Below are 19,673 nucleotides of genomic sequence, written 5' to 3' on the forward strand. Positions count from 1 at the left end.
AAGATAATCCCCAACTCCGAGAACCCCACCCTCTCCTAATCAAATAAAACAAAAAAGAAAAAAAAAGCTTCCTATGTGTCTTTCTTTCTCTATTTTCTTTTTTTTTTTTTAAAGAAAAGTCCATATTTAACCTTTTCACTATGGATCTGCATAGAATATAGTGCCAATGTTGCCTTTCACAAAGAAAGAGGCCTATGGAGAATTTGAAATAGACTGAAGGGACAGCCACAAAGAAAATTAAAGATTTTGGGGGGAAAAAGGGAGGCAGTGTTGTATAGTGGCTTGGGTTCCATTTCCACCTCACACCCTGGGACAGTAGGCAAATCGCAACCTCTCTGGCCTCAGTTTCCTTATCTAATAAAACAAGGGGGTTGGATTTGATGGCTTTTAATGCCCCCTTCCAGTTCTAAATCTATGATCCTCTACCCTATCAGGCAAATAAGAGAGAAATGGAGGTCTTCAGTTTGAAGAAGTGAATTTGTTGAATGAAGGTCAACCACATACATTGTTTTCTCTCTATGATGACTGAAGACCGATGAAGTAAGAGTGACAAATTTCTTGTTAAAATGTGAATTATTTGCTCTTTTCACAAGTTATAATTTTTCTCTGGATTCTTTTGAGTTACCTCCTGCCTGAGTGTCCAGAGAGAAATGACACACAGACCTGAGCCAGGGAAAGACTAAAGAGATACTGAGGGCCATCAGAAATTTCTGTCTTTCATCAGCAAAAAATGTATAGCAATGTGAAAACACAGTCATAGAGATTTCAGATACCTAAGTGTCCTTAGATGTAGCTAGAACAAATTACCCCAGAAGGAGAAGAATGAAGTCCTTATTTTGGCTCAGAAAGAAAAGAGATATAATTTTCATAATCCCAATCTCCCTGCCTTTAAATTCAGATCCATTCAATGACCAAATCTCCATAATACTTAGAAATCACATGGGAAAAGTCTTTAGTTATTCCAGTGGGCATGACATTTTAAACTATTCTATAGGAATTATCATGCATGTGGACACTAAAGCCCAAAAGGAAAATAAAAGGAAATTCTGGAAGCAAACCAGTTTCCTGGTTTAGTATTTGTTTTGCAAATGACTTTTTTTTCCCAAAGAATTGCTGAAATTAGAAGAGAAATATACAATGAAGACATAACAACTCACATTTTTATAGCATTTGAAGACTTACAAAGCATTTCCCTCACAAAAACCTGGCAAAGTAGGCAGCGTAAGAGTTAATTGTGCCTGCTGTAGAGATAAAGAAACTGAGGTCCATGGGGTTAAGTGACTTACCCAAGGTAATATAGTCAGAGCTGACATTCAAACTCAGATCTTCTGCCTACAAGAGCAATCCTCTTTCTACTACATTTCACCTAGTAAATCCTAATTAGACAATGGGCAGATCAAAAGAAACCTATGTACTTGAAGTATAGGAGGATGGAGCTTTTCTTGAGACAACCCTGTTTCGGCGATGAGATAAAACTACAAAAATAAAGACGTGGGCTTACTGTTAAGGATTCAGTACTGAGTTAAGAAGAAATTGATGGCCAGCAAAAAATCTGGATAAAAGCTATCAGTCTGAGCAAATAGGAAAGTCTGAAACATTTTTATTCAGCCTTGCGCGAAGATTTCAAGTGCTTTGAAAGACTTTCGTCTCCACATCTCTATTAATTTTCATTGTAGGTGGAGAAATAGAATCACATTTAACTAACGGGAGTACTTTGTTATAGATCAACCTTTTCTGTGTTGAGGACCTCTTTGGCAGTCCAGTGAAGGCTATGAACCCCTTCTCAGAATAATGTTTTTAAATGAATAAACTAAATTTAAAATAAAATATACAGGATTACAAAGGAAGCCAATTATACTGAAATAAAGATGCAATTTCCACCCCCCCCATCCAATTTCACAAACACCCTGAAATCCATTCACAGAGCCCTTGAACTCCAGGGTAAGAATCCTTGCTCTAAATTGTTGTGAAACAGATAGCAATAGGACCATTGAAATAAAATCTTTACTCTTGTACTTCGTGCTCCCCAATTTGTATTCTAGACGGCCTACTTCCAAATGGTATGTCTCAACACTTCTTTTGATTGGTACAAATGTTTCTGGATAACAATAGTACTTTTGTGCAATGCCTAACTAGTTAATGTCGGACTTTGTCTGTAGGGCCCATGAATTTGGATTTTTCCATTGGGATACAATATTGGGTGCTGGTGATTGTTTTTTTTATGCAGAGGGGCATTCCTGTGAACTGTAGGATCACTGGATCATAGATTTAGGGCTAGAAGGGCCCTTATAAGTCATTTAATTCAATCCCTTCATTGTAGAGAGAAAGAAAATAAGGCCCAGAGAAGCCAAATGCTTTCTCCAAGTTCACACAGGCCACAAGTAGCAGAGACAGGATTTGAATCCAGGTCTAGAACTCTTCCTTTTCAGTCTGAAGGGGAAAAACCTTGAAGAATTAGCATTATCCTGTCAAATATTAATTTCCAGTACTAACCAAGTAGTCTGAAGCTAAGCAGAGTTGTTTTTTTGGAATAAAAGACTCCTTTGGCTTTATCACAAAGCAACATACACGCTTCCTTCCCCCCTTCTTCTCTCCCTCCCACCTCCCACTACACACACACTTAAAGGCTTCTCCATAATGCATCAGCAAATTTACTGTGGTAATTTTAGCATGTAGTTTACTACCTTGTTGCTTCCTCAGGAAGGCTAGAAATAAGAATGTTGCAGACCAAGCAACGTCTGGCTCATGGGAACAAACGGATATTTGAATACAGAGATTAGCCACAATAAATATTTCTCTTTTACTTTAGTCTTCAGACTTACTTGATGTAGTATGGCACTTTGTTTGGTGAGATTGCTCTCTCCCACGGACCCTGGACAGAAGCTGAAGAAAAAAAAGAAAAAGAAAAAAGACAGGGAGGTCAAGTTCAAAGCAAACAGGAAAGACAACATTAATCTCTGGAATTACAATTTTACACTGATACTGGTCTATTTGCTCAGTTGTCCATGAAGGCAGGAAGGATTAACCTACTGTTCTAAAATTTCTCTCCTATTCTAAGTGAAATTGAACTCATTCAGCCATGAAGATAAATGGAGAGAGAGAGAGAGAGAGAGAGAGAGAGAGAGAGAGAGAGAGAGAGAGAGAGGGAGGAAGAAAAGAAAACAAATCGAGAAAGGGAAGAAGAGAAGTAAGAAGGAAGGAAAGGAAGGTGAGAGGTAGGAAGGAAAGGAAGAAAGGAAGGGAGAAATGGAGGAAAGAAGGGAGAAAAAAAAGAAAGGAAGAAGAGAGAGATAGAAGGAAAGAAAAGAAAGTAAGGCACTTTCTATAGCCAAAAAATATAGGATAGATAAGAACTCAAATAAGCAGATAACCATCTTCTTCCTGTTATTATACTGGATGCCTACAATACTTCTATAAGTGTGTTTCAGTTGGTTTTTTAAAATTTGATTGACTATTTTTGCTATCTCAACAACAAAAATACAATTTTGTTTATATTTGTATTCTCCGTTGAATGAAGCTAAACTGCAGCACCTTGATATGTTTATTTTTCTCTTGGCTTAAGTAGAGCCCAATTTCATTTTTATTTCCCACGTTATTAACTGTGTATGTTTTATTGGCTTTCCAAATTCAGGGGACCAACACAATAATATCAAAGAGGGTTTTCAAGCAGTAAGAGAATAGCAGTGCATAGCCACAGTTTTCTCAACCTAGACTCTTTCAGCATTAATGAAACTTTTTTGTAATAAACATTTTCTATGAAAATTACTACAGGTAAAATTTAATTATACGTAATGGGAATTCATTATCCAAGGCCTCTATTATATTCTAGTGTAGGCACTAATCTTAAAACCTTATTTTAATACTTAGAGCTTATGGAAATTTCAGTGATTTGAATATCTCTATGGCACATGTTTGTATACTGTAGGATCTTTTTTTCCTTGATGTGAAAATAATCTAGTTTGGAGGAATGATAGCATTTTCTGAAGAATGGCATCATGCTGAATATAGTTTCAAAAATTGATGGAGCCTTCATGCAATGTCTCTTGGAATACAAATAGAAGCAGCAACAATGCTGTACCTAGTTATTTTATCTACACAAACATCTTCCCATATTTTTATCCTAGAAATAATTAGAAATACAGCTGCTGCTAACCATTACTTACGAGAGATCTACTGTGTCGAGCTATGATATAAATAAATCTCACAACATAAATTAATCCACAGTATATTAAGATGTAAGACAATGGTGGTGAAAATATATCCTTGATGTGTTATGTGAGCAAACAGCTTCACATGAGTTATCCTCCTTCACTGCTACACAATCTGAACAGACATTTTCAAAATCTTTGTTTTATATAGACATAACCTTTAACAAGACACTCTGCTTTACATACTGGCTATATGTCATTAAAATCTATGGGAAATCAGTCTATATTTAGCCAATATTTGTGTTTTCCTTCTTGGTAGGCACCCAAACTAGTTAATAGAAGAAAAGAATGACATCGTTTTGAAAAACCACCCTCACTAGTTTCTTTCCTATTCTTCTATATCTCACTCTTGAAATAGTCAGATAGGCTAGATTAATTAGTGGAGTTGGTAGCCCTGGGTAACAATGTAGCCCTCGACTTTCTGATTCTTTGGTGGACCACAAACGAAAGACTTCTCCTGCTCTGCTTCACAACGACAATAAACAGTACTGCTGTAGCGCCTACTATGGGCCAAGAACTGTGCTAAGCCCTTTTACAAATATAATCTCATTCAATTCTCACAACAGTCCTGGGAGATAGGTGCTGTTATCCCCATTCACAGTTGAGGAACCCCAGGCAAACAGTCGTTAGGTCATTTGTCCAGGGTCACACATCTTTAAGTGCCTGAGGCCAGATTTAAAATCAGGTTTTCCTGACGCTGGGGAAGCCAGGTTGCACAGTGGATATAGAATGCTGGTGCTGGAGTCAGGAAGACTCCTCTTCCTGAGTTCAAATCTGGCCTCAGACACTCACGAGGTGTGTGACCCTGGACAAATCACTCAACCCTGTTGGCCTCAGTTTCCTCATCTGTAAAATGAGCTGGAGAAGGAAATGGGAAACCACTCCAGTATTTTTGCTAAGAAAACTCCAAATCGGATTTTGAAAAGTCAGACATGACTAAAATCACTGAACAATAACTTCCTAATGCTAGGCCCAGCACTTTGTCCACTGTGCCACTTGCTTGTATAAGAAGGAGTAAAAATCCATTTATTTTGATTCCATGACTAGTTACTGGTCTATCAGCATCTACTCTATTGGAATCAGAGTGGCACAGAGCATTTCCGTTAGCATGGTCTAATCCATGCCTTCAGGCCTGTGAATGTTGAAGATCTCTAGAAAACTATCCACACTTCCCTATCACAGTGTTTATTACCATGAATGTCATTTTTCCTTAACCGAAAACTCCTGTGGTATAGTGGTAATTGGTAAGACCTTTCTTTTGTTACTTCTGAGTCTCTCTCAGAGATATCTATTTAAGCATCATAATTGTAGGCTGTAGATGAAACTCAGTGGGTTTTTGCTTGACCTATACAAAGCTCAAGCAAATAATATAAGAAAGGGGGGGAAGAGAGAGAAGGAGAGAGAAATGGTGAGGGGAGAGAGAGACAGAGAGACAGAGAGAGTGAGAGATATATTGAACCAAAGTGAACTGAAAGGGAAACTCAAGCTTTGTATTTGTAATTGTCCTTGGTAGAGATGCTTTATGGTAGAGTGGGGGGAAAACCCATTAAATGTGGAGGAAAGAAGACCTGGTTTTCAATCTACCTCCTTCTCTGTGACCAGGGGCACAGGTCTGAGCCTTAGTTTTCCTTCATCTGTAAAGTGAGGATAGTAATAGTAGGATCGGAGCAGTTAGGTGGCGCAGTGAGTAGAGCACCGGCCCTGGAGTCAGGAGGACCTGAGTTCAAATATGGCCTCAGATACTTGACACATGTACTACCTGTGTGACCTTGGGCAAGTCACTTAACCCCAATTGCCCTGCCTTCCCCTCTCAAAAAAAAACCCCAAATTATAATAGGATCATAGATTTAGAGCTGGAAGAGATCTTCAGGTTGCCCAATACTGTAGGGAGTTAGTGCCGACCTCGGGGCTGCTCGGACCCTAGCGCTTGCCCTGTTTCCTGGGTAATACCAGACAGGCTTGGTAGGAGTTGGAACGGTAGGCACCTGGAGGAAAGATTTCTGTCCCTAGCAGCACCCCCAACAGCACCCCCTCCCGCTCTGACAGCCATCCTTTCTCATGCAGGCAGAGTCCATTCACCAAGGACTCACAAGCCCAGTAGGAGGAACACAGCTGGCCACTACCTAATGCTCTTGAACCAGTGCCTAACACAAACATGCTTTAATTAATGGGAACTTCTTGGATACATTACAAGGGCATCCTGCCCCATGCCTCACATAGCTCATACAATTTTGATACCAGTTTGTATCCTGCCCGAGCCTTCCCATGCCTCTTTAGATACTGTAGAAACAGCACTCCCCTCCTGTTCCCAGCCTTCCCTGTCACTGTAGAATAGCACTCCCCTCCTGTTCCCATACTCCTATGGAAACCACCTTACCACAGCCCTAGTTTTCCCATACGCTTGTAGGCAACATAGTTTACAATAATCCAGATTCTTCCTACCAGATATCGATCTTCCCATGCTCTCATCCCCTTACCCCTTGAACACCTGCTTCTGCTTATGTAGTGCAACGCCCTATAAAACTGGATAATGTCTGCCAATAAATCGGAGTTATAACCATCTTTGCTCCCGCCTCATCATTGCGTACTGAGATAGGGCAACTTGCTGGTCAAGACCCTAACACAATACAACTTTTTTATTTTATAGATGAGTAAAGATATATAGCTATGTATACATACACATATATGTATATATGTTCATGAACATGTAAACACATATAGCAAGATAAAAGACTTGAAGTATTTTATATGTATATATATATACACACTATATATACACAGTGCTTTGCAAACCTTGAAGAGATATATGTATATATATATGCCATCTATTATTCCTCAGGAGATATATATATATAATATAATATATATATTATATTATATATATAATAATGTATATATATAAATACATACATACATTTAGAAAATGTATATATTCATTTCATCCTAACAATAGGTACTGATCTTGGGCACATTACCTAACTCTCTACACTCATTTCACTCCTTTGTAAACTGAAGGAGTTGTACTGGATGGGCTCTAAGGGGTTTGTCATTCACATATATTCTTTGCAAATATTAAAGAGCTATATAAAACAGCTGATGAAAGGCCTGGGTTAGGTTTTCCAAATACTATGTTTAAGCTATGTTTTTGCTTTTACAAATTCCCTTCTAAAAGTTTAATTTTCAAATTCAATTAAAAAATTTTTGTTTATATAATTGCTGGTTTTCATATCCAAAAGAGCCATATGTTTTAATATATAACAGAGAAATAGAAAAAAACATTTTTCCCCTGAGAGATGTCTTTTCCTTTGCTTCATAGTTTTCAAGTTAATCTAAGCAACTGTATTGTGGTCATAATTTAAAATCCTGAATCTTTTTCATCAAATATGTCTTTAATACATTAAAACTACCACTCCCCCCCAGACAAGTAGTCACTGAAGGGAAGTACTTTAGAAATAGAGCCCAATTGGATGATGGTTCTGTGTGAGCAGATGCGGCATTCCTTCTTGAGACATCGTTGCAGGGTTCTTGATGGTAAATATATTGGTCTCCTGGATGATTCTGGTCTCAGATACATTTAAATTGGTCAGATATGTGGAACCTCTTACAAGTGTGTCCTGAGAATCATCACCTCATTTCTGGCAGCAGTCCCAATGTCAAGAACAGCTGTTTCTTATCTCAGGGTACCAGTGGAAGCTTGCTATCCTCTACAAAGCAAGTTTGCGTAATAGACCGTCATATCTTTAATGCCTGGTGTGTCCATTTTTAGTAGTCTATCCAAAGCAAATTTACAGGAAATCAGTTTTTGTGTGACACCGCGCTGTCTTCTGGCATTTTCTTATACACATGTTTCCCTCACTTCTAAGTGTAATTCAAGTGCATCTTTGTGATTTACCCTCTAGAGTAAAAATCATCCATTATCGTACTGCACCAGCTACCATGGGGGTATTGTCTGCTGAATTTAAATAGCAAATGACACACAAATTTATTTGTTCCAAATCAAATTTAAAATTTTCCCTTTCATGACTGTGGCCCTATGTTATTAAGAGCTTGAATGGTCACTGCTCTGCTTTCAAAGCTTTTCCTCCCTAGAGGTCCCAGTATTCAATATTATGCCCAAACAGGTTTCTAAGATCTCAAACGTGGTCTATACTATTTTAGGGAAATTCTTATTTAAACTGTTTTTAATGCATAATGAACAGAATGTGCCAAAGCTCTGCACCCTGGAGTTAAGCCATATTTTAATCTACATGGGGGCCAAACCAGAAAATTAAAAAGAATGCTAATGTTATTTAAGCTGGGCCAGAATAGCACTCTCAGGAATTCATCCCCAAACACATTCATTAATCCTGCTGGATCTGGGGGGTTGATTACCTGACAGGGTCAATCAAAAGGTAGAGCAGGGATAAGTTAAAGAAATAAATACAGAGCTCACTTGGAGTACCGGGGAATTGAACTAAGGAGAAATATATTTCATTTTCATTCCATTCTATTGCATTCAATAAACACATGCTAAGCATTTGTAGGAGAGGCTTTTGAACTTTTTTGTTCATAACACAGCCTTATTCTTTGCCACAAAGAATGGAGTACAGGAGAGTTAGGAAAATTTCCCATGTGATTATAAAGCTAAGTTCGAGATCCAGATAATTCTCAGGAGACTCACACATGTAATTTCAAGCATAAGTTCTATATAATTCATGGCACACCTGGCAGAAACTCACTGTCCCGTAGCATATCTCAGAGAGCCACTGATTTACAATTCTCAGAGGGAGGTAAAGTTTAGGAAAATGTGGCTCTTGCCCTCATGAAGTGAACTGTCTAGTAGGGCATTATGGCTCATGCACAAAAACCTATAATACATGACCACCTGGGAATAGGGAGGAGGGAAAGGTCCTTAGAGAAAGTGGCATTTCAGTTATGCAAAAGGGATGGACAAAGAGTGGGTAGCAGTTGGGGGAGGAGGGTCCCAGGCTAGGGGGAAGAACTAGGTCACATGTAGTATGAGCATATGTACTAGGAACATACAAAGGATGATAAAGGAGGGAAAGGAAATAGCTATCAGGGATAATCTTTTCTTCAAAATGCCATATATAGGAATGCAAATTCCACTAATATTCAGAATCTCGTATGATATTTGTTGGAGGAAGAAAAAAATCATCTAAACAAAATGTCAAAATTTGTTTTAAAGTTAACTTTATAGAAACTGACCGTTGGGACTGTGTTGTTCTTTAAAACAAACTTCTCTGGGCTGATCTTAGAGCTTATTTTAAATTTGCTAAGATTTTTAAAAAGCCAGGAACTCTAATTATATCCCTAACATCACTGTGTACTTGCTGTATGATCAATGTTGAACACCATAGTGCTTAATAAAAATGGGGTGGGAGAATTCTGGAAAGCACAATTACTAGCATCTCATATGTTTCGATGCGGAATAACATTATGTATCAAGAAGATATCCTCATGTGAGGAAATTCAGGAATGGGATTGCGGCACTAAAAGCATAGTGGAGTATAACCTGAACCTATTTCTAAACAACAAGGAAGAACTGGAGGCTGAAACAGAAACAATGAGTATCTTAGAAGAAGTAATGGTTCCATCTTAGAGTGTGTGATAGAAATGGGGAAAGCTGCACAGTCTGAAAAGCATCCTAAATTTCATAAGAATATATTTCAAAAGGTTCAGAGGAAAGGATGGGCTAGGATCCAGTAGAGGAAACTGGCTCCAGAGGGATAAGAAGCTAAATCATGAAATTCTGAAGATATAAATAAAACAATTCCAAGTAGGAAGGAAAAACGATAACTGTCTAAAGAGACCTATGTGGATGAAATCATGGATTAATTTAAATATAAAAAGACATATAAAAGATAGAAGACAAGGACAGGTAACAGAGGAAGAAGAGTGACGTGGTCCTGAATGCTAAAGAATAGAAGGAACTGAGGCTGAAGATGAAGGTTTCTTTAAGGAGGCTGATCAAGGAGACCCTTGGGAATATGCCTACTTGCATGACTTCAATGGTTGAGTTTAAGAGACTGGAGCTGCTGTCTGATTATTGGATGAACGCGGCCCCAGGAAGACGAACTCTAGTCATAAGAACTATCCCCTCCCCTATAGTGTATAAAAGTGAGCTGTTTGCACTTTCTCCTCATTCTATATGTCACCTGTATTTACAGACCACAGTGTAGCAGAGCATACCTTCTTTCTAGAAGGGCGGGGAAGGAATTCCTACCTCACAAAGAATGAATAAAAAAGCATTTATTAAGTACTTACTCCAGAAAGCAAAGGGGTTACAAATAGAAAAAGCAAAGGGAGTCTTTGCCCTCAAGGAGCTTACAGTTTTAAAAAATAAATTTATAAATTTAAAAAAATAAATTGATGTCCTCTGTTTCTTACATTATCATAGCTTCCCCATGAATCAATCCCTTCTCCTCTCCCTCCCAGAAACCTATGATATGACAAATGGTATCTTTTAGAAGAAAAAAAAATCACTACAACTGATCAATACATTAAAAAGGCTGAAGACAAGTTCAGAAGATGGAGGCTGGAAAGCAGGGACTTGCTTAAGCTCCCCACCAGGTCCCTCCAAACACCAATAAAAAATGTCTCTGAACAAATTCTAGAGCTGCAGATCCCACAAAATAGCAAAGGGAAGCAGAGCTCCAGCCCAGGACAGCCTGGATGGTCACTGGGAAGGGTCTATCACATGGAGCTGGGAGTGGAGTGGACCAGAGCCCAGCATGGGCCATGCCAGGACCAACCAGACTGGGAGCTGCCGGAACAGGTGTAGCGCCGTGAATCAGTGAGCTGTGGCAGGCAGTTACGAGACTTCTCAACCCAAAAACGCCAAAGACAACAGAGAACATTAGTGGGAAAAGCTTCTGGGATAGAGTGAAAGGAGTTAGCAGTCAGCCACTTCCCCAAGGGCAGTGGAGGTTGTGCAGGTCTGAGGCTGCTTCCAGAGCTATAGCTGCAGTTGCCTCTGGCCCCAAGCCCACCAGGTGGGAGGAATTAAGCTGTGGATCAGAGCAGGATTGCAGAGCCTGCTTGGATCTGAGTCATGGTCTGGGTTGGCAGTTCTTGGGGGAGGAGGCGCGCTGGTGTGGCAGAGCTTGCTGTGTAGAAGTATCTCTGAAAATAGCAGCACAGTCCCTCAAGCTTGGGACAAAGTACTCTCTATTCTACAAGCAGTTGTACCCTGACAAAAAGCTCAAGGGTCAAGTAGTTGGCTGGGAAGATAAACAGGCAGTGAAAATGCTCTCAGATTCAGACTCAGACTTTGGAATCTTTTTTGTTGACAAAGAAGATCAAAACATACAGCCAGAAGAAGTCAACAAAGTCAAAGAGCTTACATCAAAAGCCTCCAAGAAAAATATGCATTGGTCCCAGGCCATGGAAGAGCTCAAAAAGGATTTGGAAAAGCAAGTAAGAGAAGTAGAGGAAAAATTGGGAAAAGAAATGAGAGTGATGCAAGAAAACCACGAAAAACAAGTCAATGACTTGCTAAAGGAGACCCAAATACTGAAGGAAATAACACCTTAAAAATAGACTGACTCAAAGGGCAAAAGAGCTCCAAAAAGCCAATGAGGAAAAGAATGCCTTGAAAGGCAGAATTAGCCAAATGAAAAAGGAGGTCCAAAAGACCACCGAAGAAAATACTACCTTAAAAATTAGGTTGGAGCAAGTGGAAGCTAGTGACTATGAGAAATCAAGATATTATAAAACAGAACCAAAGGAATGAAAAAATGGCAGACAATGTGAAATATCTCATTGGAAAAAACACTGACCTGGAAAATAGATCCAGGAGAGATAATTTAAAATTATTGGACTACCTGAAAGCCATGATCAAAAAAAGAGCCTAGACATCATTTTGCAAGAAACTCTCAAGGAGAACTGCACTGATATTCTAGAGCCAGAGGGTAAAATAGAAATTGAAAGAATCTACCAATCACCTCTTGAAAAAGATCCCAAAAAGAAAACTCCTAGGAATATTGTCACCAAATTCTAGAGCTCCCAGATCAAGGAGAAAATACTGCAAGCAGCCAGAAAGAAACAATTTGAGTATTGTGGAAACATAAACAGGATAATACAAGATCTATCAGCTTCTACATTAAGGGATCGAAGGGCTTGGAATATGATATTCCGGAGGTCAATGGAGCTAGGATTAAAACCAAGAATCATCTACCTAGCAAAACTGAGTATGGTACTCCAAGGCAAAACATGGATTTTCAATAAAATAGAGGACTTTCAAGCTTTCTCAGTGAAAAGACCAGAGCTAAATAGAAAATTTGACTTTCAAACACAAGAACCAAGAGAAGCATGAAAAGCAGTTTCCACTTTCATCTGAAAAAAAAAAGCCAAGATTGCACGTGCTCTGAGCACTTCTTTCTCCTGCAAGTTTCTTCAGTGGTTTAATTCCCGTAAAGCCTTGTGTCTACAAAGTGGGGACTACTTTCAACAAATTTTTAATAAAAAAAGACTGAAAATGTTCAATGTGTAATACCTGTGGACCTCCCCCCTCTACAAAGGGGTAGGCTGGGGATGTTCTCTCAAATCTCTTAAGCTCCCCACCAGGTCCCTCCAAACACCAATAAAAAATGTCTCTGAACAAATTCTAGAGCTGCAGATCCCACAAAATAGCAAAGGGAAGCAGAGCTTCAAGTTCTACTTGACCTTTATAATTTTGTTACATTTATTTTTTGATTTTTTTGTATCATTCTTTCCACTTACAGTGTATGTTGTTTTCTTGGCTCTTCTTACTTTACTTTGCATCAACATTTTTCCATGCTTCTCTGTATTCATTATACATAATTTTTCACATAAATTTACATACTATAATTTTTTTAGCTATTCTTCAAGTTTGTTTCTAATTCTTAGCTGTCACAGAAAGTGCCATTATGAATATTTTGGTGTATATTTCTTTGAAGTATAAGCCTAGTATTTGAGTCTCTAGAACAAAGGCTATGAACATTTTAGTCACTTTATTTGCATAATTCCAAATTGTTTTCCAAAATGGAAAGCTCCACCGACAATATATTTGTGTATTCCTCCAACATTGACTATTGCATTTTTTTGGTGATTTTTGCCAATTTGCAGGGTGTGAGGTAAAACCTCAGTATTGTTTTGATTTGCACCTCTTTTATTACAGTGATTTAGAACACTCGTGTGGTTGGGAATATTTTTCCATTATTGTTCTGAGAACTATTTTGTTCCTGTCTTTGACCACTTATTTATTGGGGAATGGCTAATAATCTTACATACATTTAAAATTTTTTTATGTATCTTGGATACCACACTTTTAAGAGAGAAATTTGATATAAAGATTTTCTTCCCCCACTCAACCATTTCCTTTCTTATCTGGGGCACTAATTTTCTCTGTCCAGAAGCCTTTCATTTTCAAGTAATCAGAATTTTCTATTTTGTCTTTTGTAATTGCCTCAGTCTCTTGTTTGGTTAAGAATTCATCTTCTTCCCATACCTTTGAGAAGCATGTGATCTGTTTCTCTCTCTCTCTTTTTTTTTTTACAATAGAATCTTTAGTATTGAGGCTGTGTGTCTATTTAGAATGTATCGTGGGACACGGTATAAGGAAGATCTTATGTTTTAATAGGGGAAGACAAAACCCATAGGAGAGTTGTAGCCAGGAAGGGGCACTCTTTTTTTTTTTTTTAAAGAAAGTTAATGTAATAGTGAATGGGGCCACAGGATATTAGATTGTTACACCTCTTTCAGGAGCAATAGCAGAGATGATTTGCTTAGGAACTGGAGAGCAAGAGAACAAATTTTGGGGTGAAAATGGTAAATCTGAGGTAATGGTGGGCCAACCAAATGGAAATTTTTTGAACCTAGTAAATAAAAGATATGGAATTGGAACTCAGATTATAAGTATAGAAAAAATATTTGAATCAGTGAGAATGAATAGTTTGAGGTTTCTGAAGAAGAAAGGAGAAAATAAGATAAGTAAAGGTAAAGGGCTAAGAATTGAGCCTTAAGGAATGTTGACCAATCATGAATTGTAGAAAGAAGAGCCATTAAAAGAAACCAAGGACCAGTGCAGAGATCAGAAAAGAACCAGAAATCATAGAAACAAATCAAGGAGGAAATTTTAAGATGGGTGGGGGGGGCGGCATTGATCAATGCTATAACATGTAACAGAAAGATTAAAGAGATTGGGGATGGAGAAAAAGTCATTGGATTTTGATATAAGGCTATTAATAACTTTTGAAAGCACAGTTTGCCCAAAGTGGTGGGGGTTTTAGTCAGAGAATTAACTAAGGAATAGGTAAAGAAACTGAGATAACGACTCTAGACAATATGAAACATCTAGTGGCGAAAGAAAAGAAATATAGGCAGAGAAATTGGCTAAAGAGCAAATATATTGTTTTGTTCTTGGAACCAGTTTCTCTTGGTTTTATTTATGTATTTTTTAAAACTGAACTAGTGCCTTTATCATCTTTTTTTCCTTTATTTTATGTGAATCCCTTCTTATGTTTATTTCATGCCTTAGGAAGTTAAAGTGAAGAGCAAACTACAGTAATTAAAATTTTATGTTGTTTAATAAGACCTGGAGTTGAAATATACTGATAGGCTTTGAGAAAGAACTAGAAAAACGAACATGTGTATTTTATTGAAATTGCTGTCAGTGAGGTTTCTATTTCCTCTTAGTGTGATGCATAGAATGACTATTGCAAGGATAGGGCTTCTGTAATTTAACTGAAAGGCCAAGTTACATTTGAACACTTTTCAAAACTATTAAATTGAAATAAGGACAGCACTTTTACATCTATTTCATATATCAAAAAAAAGGTTGATAAAATCTTTAAGACCACTTACTAAACTTTTGAAGATGGGCAGATTATTTATAAAGATTTCAAAAGCACAGAAAGTAGGGAAATGTTCCAGAGGAGGCCACATGAGTTATAAATGAGATCTTCAGCATCTGCAAGAGCTGTGGAGATCTTTATGGCTAACTACAAATATATATAACCCTGCAAATATATATTCTGTCAGACACACAAACACCTAACCCTCAGACCAAACCATATGGTGAATAAAATAGCATGGAATGCGGTAGTAGATTTCCAAATCACCTTTTAGCATCCAATTAATATTTAATATCTGAAGTCAAGAGATCATATGCAACACTTGCAAGATATCTGTATGAGAGAGAACTATATGGATCTAGTACCAATTTCTGCTTGCTTGACAGTCTCATCAAGTGTCATAATCAATATAGACAGGACTGCTCAATTAAGGGAGACCTTCCAGTTAACTCAGTCATCCCAACTGGAAAATCACATTTTGATTTCAAGAACAAAATATTCCAAGCAACATGAGGCCAAATGTAAGACGATATCTATGGAAATCAAGTGTTTATTTGATTGTTATGTATACCATTTTTGCATAGCTCCAAGTAGAATGTAGTTTAATTTTAGTTTCACTGTAAAACTTTCTTAGTACAAAAGTGGAATATAATAGCATTCTTTAAGGCATCTTATGCCAAGTTGAGCTACCAAGAATTTAGTGGAGATTAAGTATGTGCTTAAAGTGCCTCGTGAGGGGAATTTTAAAATAATATTATTGAGTTAATATCTGATGGACACTCGCCATGTACATTGTATCAGGGACTGGGGAAATTTCAAATGAAATTGAACCTGGTCTCTTACATGACGGGTAGGAGCTCAGACAGGATTAGGTGTGGCAACTTTTAGGGTGGAAAGTATGCATGGGATGGAAGGATCATAGATTCAGATCTAGAAGAGACCTCAGGGATCATTTTATTCAACTGAGAAACAGATGAGGAAAGTGAAGCCCAGAAAGTTAAGTAACTCTCTCAAAGTCTTAAAGGTAGCAAGTTGCAGAGCCAGGTCCTCTGACCCCAAATTGAGTACTTTTACACGAAAAGATTTACATGAACTTGTGTAGAGTGAAAGAAACAGCACTAGAAGAACCATTTACACAGTAACGAAAACAATATAATTGGAAAGCTTGATAAAAGGAGGCTAAACTCTGATTAACTAAAAAACCAGTAATAGTCCAGGAAAACAGATAGTGAAACATATCTCCCTTTTCTTGGAAGAAAGGCAGGGGACAATTAAGGCAGAATATTATATTCATTTTTAAATGTGGTCACAGTACTGGGTATTTTTGCTTGACTATTTTTCTTTATTATGAGAGAGGGTCCAATTTAGTTGCAGAGAAAGACATGGTAGAAAAGGAGGCAGGATATCTCTAGAAATTATTGTGACATAAAACATAGACATCAATAAAAATTTTAATAAGCAGTGGGAATTAAGTTTAGATGCCATAATCTTCCTCCCATCTTTTATCTGTGTCTAGCTATCTTACAACATGAGCAAATCTCTTAACCACTCTGTACTTCAGTTTCCAGAGCTGTAAAAATGGAGGAAATAATATCTGATAGGGTTGTTGTGAAGACCAAATAAGTTAACATATACAAAGTGTTTTGCAAATATTACATTACTAGCTTTCTGTCTTATTCTATCTAATTTCTTTAGTATCCTTCCTCAACAGCCCAAATACAAGAGGCATTACCAATGGATGTGACATCCTCCAAATACCCTTGTATGCAAAGGACATTGTGTTGACAGCATTAAGCTCCAGAATGTTGAAAGACTTCCTTAAAGAGAACCGTTGCCACTCAAAAGGTTGCCGTCTCAATCCATATCAGAAAAAATTAAGATGAAGAATGTCTACTATTCAAACTATGGCATGCACTTGAGTAGATAGCCCATTGAGCTATTCATATATAGCCCATTCATATACGTGTGTATAAAAGGAACGTCAAATGGCCAATGAATTGAACTAGATTAAATTGTTACCCTTGTACTGACAACATGGAGGTCATGCCTACCCTGGCTCTGTGCCTCTTCTTTTTATTACTAACACTTGATTTCTCAGTTCTATCTACTGAAACCCCAGGATACTGAGGATCTATAAAGTCTATGAAGGAAGGAAGGTCTTTTCTGACTCAGTGCCAAGTAAAATTTGCTAGGTATATGACAAAATTGTGTCTCCTGCAGCCTTCTGACACCCTCAGCTGATTGGTTTGTCTTTGCTAATTATCACAATCCAAATCTTTCACCCAAGTCAGTGACGAGTTTTACAACTTATTGCTTTGATAGCTCTGGCATTGTTCTAAATAAATTCTTTTTGTTTTTATCTTCTGCTGTCCTCCCCTTCTTGTCTTCCCTTTTTTTCTTTTTCTTTTTTTTAAAGTATTTCCCCAGGCAGATTCCTGAGCCAAATTACCCGCACACTGTCTATCCTACTACAGATCTATTTATTTTCTGACAATTTTTGGATCATCAAGTTACATCACACGCTGAGTAGCGGGATGCATACAGCATTGAGCCTAAAGTCAGGAAGACCTGAGTTCAAATTCGACTGAAGGCATTTACTACCTGTGTGACCTTGGGCAAGTCATTTAACATCTGTATGCCTCAGTTTCCTGAATTGTATGATGGGGAGATAATAGCACTTACCTGTTAGGTTTGCTTTGGGGATGTAAGGAGTTAATTTGTAAAACACTTAGCACAGCACCTGACACATAATAGGCACTTAAAGAATACTCGTTCCTTTCTTCTTCCTCCCTACTGATATTCTCTAAAACCTATCCTTGCATCACACATACTTAAAACATTTTTTGTTGGATATCTCAGGGGGACTGAGTGTCGGGAGTCAGGAAGACGAGTTCAAATCCAGCCTCAGACGCTTGCTAACCGTGTGATTCTGGAAGAGTCACTTAATTTCTCTCTGCCTCAGTGTCTTCAACTATAAAATGAAGAAGAAAGTAGCACCCACTTCACAGGAGGAGGATCAAATGACATAAAGATATATGAAGTACTTAGCACAGTAGTTGGCACATAGTAGGTACTTAATAAATGCTTGGTCCCTTCCATTTTCCCTTACAAGCTAACTAAAATACACACACACACACACACACACACACACACACACACACATATATATGAATATATACTCATATATGTGTGTATCTATATATATGTATATAAATTGAGAAGTGGCTTACTCATTCCACATTATAGCAGGATAAAGATGCAGAAGGCAGTCTGATTTTGCTCCCTAAATCCTGCTTGTGACTTTTACTGAATAATATCAGAGGTCTGTCAACCACAAACTGATTGGTAGATCAGCCTAAGATCCCTGGGAAGCATAAATCTTCAGCTCCGCTTTCAGAGTCCAGGGAGGGAACCCTGGAGATATGGCCTCTGTCAGGTTTTGCTGTCTATCCTTGCCTCTTTTTTTTCTCCCTTGAGATAGTCCCAGAATGGGGACTTTGGAAACACCAGAGAGCAGTAACAGTAAGCTGGTCCTATGCTATAACCCTCAGACTGGGACACCTCAGGCCCAGGGGTTTTGAAGACCCTAATGCTCTGAGATCCTAGAGAAGGCCCTGAAGATCCAGTGCTCAGAACTTCAAAGACCTTGGGCAAGTCACTTAACCTCCATTGCCTTGCCTTCTCCTCTCAAAAAAATAAAAGGACTTCAAAGATGGTGGTGGTGGTGATCTAACCTAAAGAATTGAGGGCCAATGCAAGATAGTTCAAGAACCCAGAGGACATGCAGAGATAGCATGCAGAAAGACTACCTTACCCAAAAGTTCAGCAAGGGGAAAAGCCTGGCTGTGGTAGAAACCACCAAGTCATGAACTAAAGCTGGAGAGATAAATAAATCTAAGAATGTCTATAAAAATAATTACCAGTCTAGAGCTTTCCAAGAAAAAGAGAGTTAACCCTAACAAATACATGAAGAAACTCAACAGAAAAAATGTCCACAACGACTACATGAATAACTGGAAGAATGAATCAAAATAGAAAAGCTCTGGAGGAATGAACTAGAAGTAAATTAAATAGTTTAGAAGAGAAAGTGGTAAAACTTACCTAAGAAGTAGATTTCCTGAAAACTAGAATAGCCCAAACAGAAAATCTATGACACAGTATAAAATAATAAAACAAAATTAAAGGACAGAAAACTAAAAGAAAATATGACCTCTGATATAATAAAGAATTGACCTGGAAAACAGATCAAAAAATGGTAATTCAAAAATCACTGGATTCTCTGAAAACTATGATTAAAATTAAACCTCGCATTATATTTCAAGAAATCATAAATCAAAACTGCCTAGATCTAGTGGAACTAGATATTAAAAATAAAAAGCAAAAATAGAAAAAAAATCTACTAATCACTTCCTAAAAGGAATCCCCAAAATAAAAATCCCAGGAATATCATAGCCAAAATTCAAGGCTACTATATATTTAAAACAAAACAAAAGCAGTTCAAGTATCAAGGAACTACAGTTCCTGAGATCTCACCCCACCCCTTCCTCCATGTTTTTATACTCTTTTTATCATGCACTCTAGTTGAAAAATATCACATTTGAAGCGACATTTGTTTCTTCTCCCTATTGAAATCATATAGCACATATTCCTT

At 37.8% G+C, this 19,673-nt stretch overlaps 1 protein-coding gene across 6 annotated transcripts in view; it reads right to left on the reverse strand.

The window, feature by feature from the left end:
- DMD (dystrophin) overlaps window positions 1-19,673 on the reverse strand; it is a 1,925,924-nt gene that overhangs the window by 203,299 nt on the left and 1,702,952 nt on the right. For all 6 annotated transcript variants that reach the window (XM_036747778.1, XM_036747779.1, XM_036747772.1 and 3 more), the window contains one exon: window positions 2,823-2,883. In XM_036747778.1, the coding sequence (XP_036603673.1) occupies window positions 2,823-2,883 (61 nt within the window). The remainder of the gene's footprint in view (window positions 1-2,822; window positions 2,884-19,673) is intronic.

This window comes from Trichosurus vulpecula, chromosome 2, assembly GCF_011100635.1.
Source record: "Trichosurus vulpecula isolate mTriVul1 chromosome 2, mTriVul1.pri, whole genome shotgun sequence".
Taxonomy (NCBI): Eukaryota; Metazoa; Chordata; class Mammalia; order Diprotodontia; family Phalangeridae; genus Trichosurus; species Trichosurus vulpecula.